Source organism: Egretta garzetta, unplaced genomic scaffold (genome assembly GCF_000687185.1).
Source record: "Egretta garzetta isolate BGI_Z169 unplaced genomic scaffold, ASM68718v1 scaffold79, whole genome shotgun sequence".
In the NCBI taxonomy this organism is placed as follows: domain Eukaryota; kingdom Metazoa; phylum Chordata; class Aves; order Pelecaniformes; family Ardeidae; genus Egretta; species Egretta garzetta.
This window is the reverse complement of record NW_009260791.1, coordinates 5089853-5099960: the sequence shown is the minus strand read 5'-3', so window position 1 is coordinate 5099960 and position 10108 is coordinate 5089853. Positions and strand designations below refer to the sequence as shown.

The 10108-nt window shown below is 38.4% G+C and overlaps 1 protein-coding gene across 1 annotated transcript in view; it reads right to left on the bottom strand.

Moving 5' to 3' along the window:
* Positions 1-10108, bottom strand: part of SLC25A21 (solute carrier family 25 member 21) — a 114094-nt gene that overhangs the window by 6978 nt on the left and 97008 nt on the right. Inside the window, exon 6 of the mRNA XM_009646683.2 lies at positions 7381-7545. Coding sequence (XP_009644978.1) covers positions 7381-7545 — 165 coding nt within the window. The remainder of the gene's footprint in view (positions 1-7380; positions 7546-10108) is intronic.

Sequence of the window (10108 nt, the reverse complement as noted above, 5' to 3'; positions counted from 1 at the left end):
CTTGTTTATTTGCTGGGAACTTTGTCAAAACCCTTGTTTAAAACTTTGATCTCAGTCAAAATCTTCCAGACTATCTTTGTCCATACTGAAGGAAGGTCACTTAATTCAATAAGCAGCATAGATATTAATCCAGCAATGAAATAACCCTTTGGGCAAGGCATGTATGCTTGGAACTCAGTTAATTTAATTTTTTCAGAATAACCAAAGATTCATTTTAGAATCGATAATGAATCACCATAGCAGATATATTTCTACTGATTTAGATAACTATCTTAGATGCAATCCAACGGTTCAAAGGTAGGACACCACACTTGCATATGCAGTGGAGAGAAGTAGGTACCTTCAAAGGAATAGCTCCTAAGATAGGTTGCTTGAAGTAACCAGAAACAGATAACATGGACAGTTCACCAACATGCATAACAGAGTTTAGAAACCCGACCAGCAGTGACACTCAGGAACATGAGTTGTTTTTCCCTGTTCAGTCTGAGCAAAAGTGGCAGAACATGTCGCAAAAAAACTTATAAAAAATCAATAAACTCAAAGATGAATAAATATTGATTTGTCTAACTGAAGCTATTTTTAGATGTTTGTTTACTTCAGTATTTGGATGTTTGCCTTGAGATCTTTTCACCCTTTCTTTTGTTTTTTTCAGTTGATGAAGGTATGTATCTTATGAGAAAGAATATGTCTATAAGTATGTTTTAGTACTTCTGAGCACCTCATAGATAAGTTCACTATAAAAGAATAATGCTTACTGGATAAGGAGAATGCCGGTTCCTTACAATTAGCATGAAGAATAAAGAATAACGATAGGATCATATTTGAAGTTGGTACCTGCAACGCAGCCTACTGAAGTTAGCCCGAAACTAATACGTGGACTGGAGTATTTGCGTTAAACTCCTTTGAAAATATAAGCCATAATATTAGTTTTATAGATGAGTTGCACTTGGCACAAAAGTGCCGAAAGTGATTTGCAATGACTGCTAAATTTAAATACATTTGCTCAAGGTCACATAACAGGTCAGCGGAGAAGCCAGGAATGGAGTTGAGAGGCTTTGCACTGTGTGTTGCACATTCCATGTCCTTGTGTGTGACAAGGAGGACTTCAAGAGACAAGGTTTTGGGATGGCCAACTCTGGTTCTGCCCGGCATACCTAGGAATTATGGGACTGAAAAGGGAGATAGGCCAGAAATAAGGGGCAGGTAGAGTTGCTTCTTGGCATTTTTGGCTAAGGTGAAGCGTAATAGCATAGGAACCCTTACGGTGAGCTAAGAGGTGCCACAAGACCTGACCTAGGCTACATTGATTATAATCAAGCGTTTGGCAGCAAAACAGGCTGTAAGTTGCTGCTTTAGCCAGCCTGTTAATTGTTTTTAATCGCTAAAAGGAGATTCCTACGGCAACAGACAGTAGAAGATAAGAACACATGGGTCTGAGGAAGGGGAGCTTCCAAGACAGAGGAAAAAAGGTATATTCAGACAGAGGCAAGGTGGGAGATAGCTTTCAGAAAACCAACAAGGAACACATGAAAAACTCAAAGGAGTTGCTTTAAACACAGACACCGAGCCAGAACCCATCAGAGGAGAGCTGGAAAGAAAGGTTGTCAAATTTTACTCTTAGAGAGGGAGAGACTGGTACAGATGTGATCAGATGGCTTGGAGGCATGTGAACTCCTGGCAGAAATCAGCAGTAAGGAGGAAAAAATGATGTGGACTCACTGCAAGGCTCCAGAAAGGGTGAAAATGAAAAGATGAAAGCGAGTCCCATCACCATTGTGATAACATCATGCTTTGATTCTTTTAAAGAATATGGTTGTGATTTAATCAAGATTTGTCTACAACTTAAGGAAAAGGTTCATACTTTTATTGATCCTGAACTTCCGTCCATCTCATGCATTTAGATAGTAAGCTCCTTATTGTAAACTATATCTTGCTGTCTGATTAGTACAATGAAGGTCTGACCTTTGTCAAGATGCATCAGAAATGCTGAAATTATAACTACAATAAACATATTGATGACCAGGAGAGGCATTCCAAAATGCACAGTCATAGCTGCATTTTGTTTGAATTGAACGTGCTTTTTCATTCTGGTATTATCTCAGATTCCTCCTTGACTGCAATCTCATTGCAGCAGACATTTATTTAAGTTTTTAAAATCCACCTGTCAGATGTCTGACAGCATAAGAAGATGAATGACAGCCACTAGGACAAATCTCCTGGCTAGTCCCCAGAGTGACATAGCTGTCTGCTGTACGGGGTATACATTTCCAAAAAGTTTGCAATCCTCTCAGTGATTTTTTTTTTCACAATACAACTTCCTGATAAAATTATTAATCTTACTCCAGATTTATAAGTAGCATTATTATCTATTATTTAGTCTTTTTCTATAACCTTTTGGACCCATAGGGCAAGGCTAGGACTTCACTTCATTTAGTCCTAAAACAAACAACTGCACCAAAGAAGTTCTGATGTAAATAAAAACCCAAGAGACAACAAATACGTGATCACCAAATACAAAATGTACAGAATTCTGGAGACTCAGCTCTCCCATGTAGATGATCAGACTGTTCATAAAGTGTTGGGGTTACAAGCAGGTCACCTTTTCATGGCACCATTAAGACACTAACTATGCAGGAAAGGGCACCCAGACAAGGATGGCTTATTGCTTACCGCTGCACCCAGTACCATTGTCTGCACTATCTGTCTTCAGTCTCAGCTATACAGTAACTTATGAAACAGAAGAAAAAAAAAAAAAAGAGTAGCCCCATGAATACCAGAACTAAAGAAATCTGGTGTCCTATGGGTTCTTGTGACTGATTGATACTGATAACTGGAAAGGAGCAAGCTCAGACTAAGGCTTATGTGGGCTTTTCCCCATGGAATTCAGTGTTTAATAAGGCACAAATTCCCACTGAAAATTTCCTTCACCTGGGGCACTCATAAAATGCACTTGTAGGATCTCTCCTCCTTTTAAATGTTTATTTGTATGTCTTGCAAGAACTTAGCTACTTTAAGACTGCCTCTCTGTCAGCTATGGTTGAACCTGGTTATCAGTTTCAGCATTATCCTAAATTCCACAGGAAAACAGAAGAAACTCACTTTTTCTTCTTCACATTTTTATTTTGACCAAAGATTCCTCTCCTGAAAATTCGTATCTGTCTTGCCTACAGGAATACCGCAGTACACAAACAGCTGAGGTAGCAACAGACTCTCCTCCTTTGGTACAACGTCCTTTGGTGATGATGGCCTAGGCTGAAGTCTTTAAACAACACAGGCTGTAGTTTCCACAGCCACAGGACACCTCAGATTGGAGACTGGTCAATGGGTGACTTGTAACATCGTACTGGATACAGCACTGCCATTTTTTTTTTCCCAGTTCACAGGTCATCCTGGAATCTGAGCTTGGATGGTAGCTCTGAGGTTATCCTATTCCCACTCTGATGCAGTCTTGTCCTAAATCATCTTGGCTTACCATTTTTCCAACTGTGTTGTAACACATGCCCTTTTCACTCTCTGTTCCTACATGTAACTGCTACCTTGGCATAGATCTGAAAATGACTAAAAATAAAATTGTTGTCTACTCTCTTGTTTATTCGCTAAGCTGAACAGACCATTTTTGTTGCCTATCTCTTCTTCTTTGCCTATAGGAATTTAGAGCCTCCTCCAACAAAGTGACACACCACTCGGCTCCTGCTCTCTGATGCAGCAGCCCTTTTGACAGGAGGCACATCCGTGACAGCGGGGGCAGGCAGTGCCTGACCCGAAATGAGTTTTGCAGTTGGCCACGTTTCAAAGGGGGCTTTTAACAGACAGTAAGGACATTTCATATCATCAAGAAATATGACAGCCACTTGGAGGTGGTAGTGAGCAAAGGTTTTAATGAAACTAGCGTTCGTCATCAAACCTAACTATGATAGGCTTGGACGCCTACGAAATGCGCTATAAAGGCAGGTGCCATAAAACTGAGACGATATAAATTTGCAGACTGATTTGATTGCTAGCGCAGATGCATAGCTGTTAATGCTCTATGGTTGATACATTAGTGGCAATTGAAACAAGCCTAGCTTATTCCATTTTCAGTAAACAGAGCACAAGGTTGGCTGTAAATGGTCTGTTTAGCAGAATAGACTGAACATATGAAAAATAATTCATTACGAACATTTACAACCCACACATGTCATTTATATCACTTGACCACTCAACATAAAAGGTTTATTGTTTTTGGCAAAATAAGCTGCAAACATCCTTAATTGGGATGCAAATTTAATGCACAGTTTAGCACCGTTGACAGCTAAAAGGCTCATACAGACATTTCCATACATTTTTCCACTTACGTTACAGATGGTGAACAGCAGATACATAGTCAAGAGCCAAAATGATTTCAAAAGTGTAGTATTCTTATTTCACAATTTTTATATGTTTGTCAATATCACAAGACTGACTTTAAGATTTTCTTTTCTCGCAAAATATACAAAGTGAACAAATTAGGTCTTGTAATGAAATCAAGTATGTGAGAAATCTTGAAAAGTTACAACTGGCTAATATTTTTCAGACTAACTGCAAACCAGCTTCTATCAAATTCCTTGTACAGGTTTGATAATTCTTAGCCTGTAGCACCTGCCTACTGACAGAAGAGGTTTAAGTTACAGATCACAAAATATTGTTGAATACTTCTATTTTCCAGTCACTGAAGTGAAGTTCAATGCATGTAAACGCCTGAGACACACTGCTGGCTAACACAAGCCAGATGAGGCCTGATCTGTACCCTGTTAAATTTAGGGTAAGATTTACATTGATTTTAATGGGAGTTTGATCAGAATTATTGGCTGTATCTATATGTACAGAACTGTCTATGGCACTGATGCCAGCTGGCCTAGAGAGCCCTATTAACTTTATTAGCGCTATTAAATGCTATTACCATCCAAACCAGACTGGCTGTGTGAAACATGCCTATTAGGAACGGTTCCTTGCCTGCGCTAGCTCCTAAGCCATACCCAGGAACAGTGTTGGCTGGCCTGGGCCAAAGCCGTGCCAGGGAACATTTAACAGCACAGATGACTGAGTTTCAGTGACGCTGCTCAATTTACTAGCACAGATATAGCCACTGTGCAAGCCACCGTGCAAGCCACTTTGCACTGGTCGAGCGCAAGACAAACCTCTCCACTGTTTTGCAGTTAATGCAATCTAATCCTCCCTTGATTAAATTGCCTTTTGTTTTTGATAGTATGTACAGGACAGCCAGGCCACTGCCTGACACCGTTGAAGTAATTTCTCTTTCGTTTTCTAGATCTATTGTAGACGTTAACAATTCTCTGTAGCATGCAAAGTCTGTATAAAGTGCTAATTTCTCTCAGATCATAAAGCTCTGAACCTTTCTAAACATGCAATAAATATTTCCCATTTTTTTAAATCTGAAAGGCTAGGAAAGCATGATTATGCCAAATACTATTACTATTCTTCAATTGCTACACAAGAACACTTCAGGATTTCTATAGAAGTTGCACACAAGCTTCTTTGTCCTTACCTGCATATGATTCTGAATGTTCTGCATATTGATTATAATTTTTTAATCTTTTGATCAATATAAACCTGTTTACTCCTATCTTAGTATCAAGCCATGCTTCTGCCTTGAGTTTTTAGAATGTGTGATTAAAGTACATTGTAAAGTATGCTTTAATGCACTAAAAGAAACTTGTAGAAACTTGTGGGTTAGCTGCTTTTGAGCAATTCAATTTACTGTAATGATCTGCAAATAAGAAGTGGAGCTTTTCTCCATTTACACAATGTTGCCAACAAAAATACCAGGCTACTCAGAAGTACAGAAAAAAAAAGAGGTGTTACTTCATCTGGGAATAGAAACTGATCCCTTTTGATGTAAATTGCAGCTTCTTATATGAATATCACTACATATTACACCTGTGACTGTTTAACTGTCATCATCTAAAAATCACATTAGTGAAAACTCAGTTCAGCAAGTAACATTTTGGAGTCATTAATAAACCATTAGCTCTTGCTCACACAGTCCTTTAGAAAGTTGCCGGTATTACCACGTTTTCATTAGTATGATTTCCCTTTGTTGTAAAGGGAAATGTTTCCTTTGTTATGTAAAGGAATATAAGAGTATCAAATAAAATTGCTTCATGTGAACTTACAGCTATAAAGATTTTTTTTTTTAACTTGCTCATAGGACATACTATGTAAAGCCCCTGGGCACGACCCTCTAAGTCCTGTTTTGGGCTGGTTCCCTCCCATATGAATAAATCTGTCCTGTCGTCCTTCAACACTAGGTTGAACTCTCTTTTGAGTGAACAGGCCCAGCACAAGGCCAGAACACTCTACATACTGCAGCTCTGCCACCTCCTCAAGCTTCACCCGTTTGTGAATGTTGAAAGAAGTTCTAGAAACCGATTTTTTCTCAGAATTCTAAGCCAGTTTACCACAAAAAGTGCATACATACCTAATGTAAGCATAACATACCTGTATCTCGATTTCTGCCTTTTTACATTGCTACCATGGTATAAAGGGAACACCTGTGACTGTTTAACTGTCATCATCTAAAAATCACATTAGTGAAAACTCAGTTCAGCAAGTAACATTTTGGAGTCATTAATAAACCATTAGCTCTTGCTCACACAGTCCTTTAGAAAGTTGCCGGTATTACCACGTTTTCATTAGTATGATTTCCCTTTGTTGTAAAGGGAAATGTTTCCTTTGTTATGTAAAGGAATATAAGAGTATCAAATAAAATTGCTTCATGTGAACTTACAGCTATAAAGATTTTTTTTTTAACTTGCTCATAGGACATACTATGTAAAGCCCCTGGGCACGACCCTCTAAGTCCTGTTTTGGGCTGGTTCCCTCCCATATGAATAAATCTGTCCTGTCGTCCTTCAACACTAGGTTGAACTCTCTTTTGAGTGAACAGGCCCAGCACAAGGCCAGAACACTCTACATACTGCAGCTCTGCCACCTCCTCAAGCTTCACCCGTTTGTGAATGTTGAAAGAAGTTCTAGAAACTGATTTTTTCTCAGAATTCTAAGCCAGTTTACCACAAAAAGTGCATACATACCTAATGTAAGCATAACATACCTGTATCTCGATTTCTGCCTTTTTACATTGCTACCATGGTATAAAGGGAAATTCATAAAAATGAGAATTCAAACATGACTACTTTATTTATACTCAGCTTTGCTTAAAAAGTGAGAAGTACAAATCCTTGGTTTGCTTCCATTAAAATGCTATAGATTTCTGCAAAACAGAGAGCTAGGTTAGTCACTGTTTATTACTAAATACCACAGCTTTACACAGAAAAATACAGTGTTAATTAAATAGCCAAGCCTCTTATCTGTTTGTCTAACTGCATTGTGTGAAGAACTTACCTTATTGACTGGAAGAATGTTTTTCACATTGAAGTAGAATCCAAAGTAAACCATGTTAAAAACTCCGTGACGGCCCAGTGTTGCAGTAAGCCCTTTGTTGAGTCCTTGGAAGCCCAGACCATCAGTTTTAATGATCTGCCGAGCTTGAACAAAGCTAGAGGGTTGCTACACAAGTTAAGCAAAAGAAGGAAGAGATCATCTTCACAAAAAGAAAAAAATAACCATAGCATCATTTCAATCCTGTTGACAAACACAGTGTTGCCAGTTCTTGTCATTTTATCTTAAGTTTCACCATATTTATTATTTTCCCTTTCCTGTGATCATGTAAAAATCACAACTTTCATTAAAAAAAATTCCCATTTTTCTGGCTGCAGAAAAAGGATGAAGGCATCACTTGAGTACTGTAACAGACTAAGAATCCCTAAAGCAAAGAAAAAGGTCTTAAATCATAATTAAAAAAATAGATTTGGTAGAGCTAGATGTTTTGAATATGTGAATTTGGCAATTTTTTTTTTTTATATTGATTCTGTGCTGTTAAGATTATGACAGATGAAACCCTTACATAACTAGAGTATATAACAATTATTCCAGACAATAAAAAGATAAAACCAGCTTCTCTAGTAAAACCAATGGCACAGGAATATACATGGTGAGGGAGTGATAAAAAGGACAGAACTGGAACAGGAAATTTTTTGAGCTATTATGGCTAGGGAAGCAAGTCCTTGCGAGCCTTTTTTTTGGCGAGGAAAGCATCTCCTGGGGAGCCACAAATTAGAGCAGCAAGGGAGGCTGTAAATATAAGTATTTCTGTGGGGGATCAGTTCGGCAATTTCCCAATTCAATGTTAGGAAGAAGGCTGAAAGGTGACAAAAGGCACATTTACTGTCTGGGAACCCTTCTGGATCCTCTGAGGCTCTGCATGCTCTTAAGAATGCAAACCACTGCTTGAAAACACTGACTTTTGAAAGAGTTATTGGGTACACAGCACTTTTTAAAACCAGATCACATGTTAAGCTTTCTTCTTCTAGAGTTAAAAATCTTGAAAAGTAGGTGTGGGGTTTTTTTGTTTGTTTGTTTTCTTAAGCATCCAACTGGAAATCCTCTTTCACTCTCCTAATGAATGATTTAACTTAAAAAGTGCCATTGGATTTTGAAAATCAGAACACCCATTTAAATTCCAAGGTGCAGATTTAAGAATTTGACTTTAGAATCCTGTTTTGAAAATAATGCCCAAAAGGCACAGAAATCATTTTAGTCAGCCAACTTCCATTGAACGAAAGGCTTTGAATGAAAATTCTTCAGAATCCACTCACATAACAATCAGTTCCTCAGGCAGGATCTGCCTAACTACATACATGTAGAAAAGTTCCTTTCAAAAAGTTGACTTGAATTTGGCTTTCTCCAAAGCATAAAACCAGCTCTGGGTAACCAAATATTTAATTAGAAAGGCAAAACATGACTTCCACTAGGAGGGTCAAACATGAAAATATAGAAGAATTTTGACTACAACGCTGTGAATGCTGCTGATTTCAATACACTTATTTGTTTAATAGCTTTCCATTTCAAAATATCACTGTGGTAGATCAACAGCATTAGCCAAATGACGCCGATTATATCTGACACAGCATATGATTGCTTATTTAGGTGACTGACAAGTTTAGTCTTTGATACTAAGTTTCATTCTGTTTTTTTTTTTCATATATGGTAACTAATATTATCCTGTTAATGCTCCACATACATTTTACTGTAGTTTACTTTTCTAACTACGCCCAGGGACTCAGATCAGAATCTATTCTAAAATGTAGATACCCAACATGGAATACGGTCCAGACACTAGCAATTGTTATTGCTAGTATTGCTATCCTTTCTCATGCACAAAACCCGAGGATTAGATCTTTAAAAATAACTAGTGGTCCCAAATAAAGTGATTTAAGCTGCATACAGGCAGCTTTCAACAGTAAGGTATTGCTTGGTATCATCCTGAATATGGATGTACTGACTCAGAAGGGAAGCCTATCACTTGCTGAACACCTGAGATGGGATTCATCAGTCCAAATGTAGATACCTGCAATGTCTACATCTACACCTGAGCTACTCTAAAAGACTCCCTTTTTCAGCCCTTTAGCAATAAGAAGGGCTCTCCTAGACAGCATTTCACTTCATCCAAATTAGGCATCTAAAATGTCAGCTGATCAAGCTATAGAAGGGCTGTGTTTCATCACTGATGATGGAAGGACCCTAGGATGACTAATTCAGATGGAGGAATTTGTTGTATAAACATCTGGAGTTTAATTCACTTCACACAACTGTTGACTTATACTTAATAGAGACCTAGTAAGTGGAATCTGGAGTCAGATTCTTCTCATCATAAAGCAGAAACTTGTATTTGTTTAATTAATCACAACTCTTAAGTTAGGTGAGAAGATTTTTATTACCACACCAGCTTCTATAGCCAGTGAGTTATCCATGGCTATAGGGAAAAGATAAAAAAAAAAAAAGAAAACCAAACAACAGGGCTCAGAGGGTTCTGATCGGCGGGGCAGAGTCCAGTTGGATGCCGGTAGCTAGTGGAGTTCCCCAGGGCTCGGTACTTGGCCCAGTCTTGTTCAACTTGTTCATCAATGACCTGGACGAGGGGACGGAGTGTACCATCAGCAAGTTCGCTGACGACACAAAACTGGGAGGAGTGGCTGATACACTGGAAGGCTGCGCTGCCATTCAGCGGGAC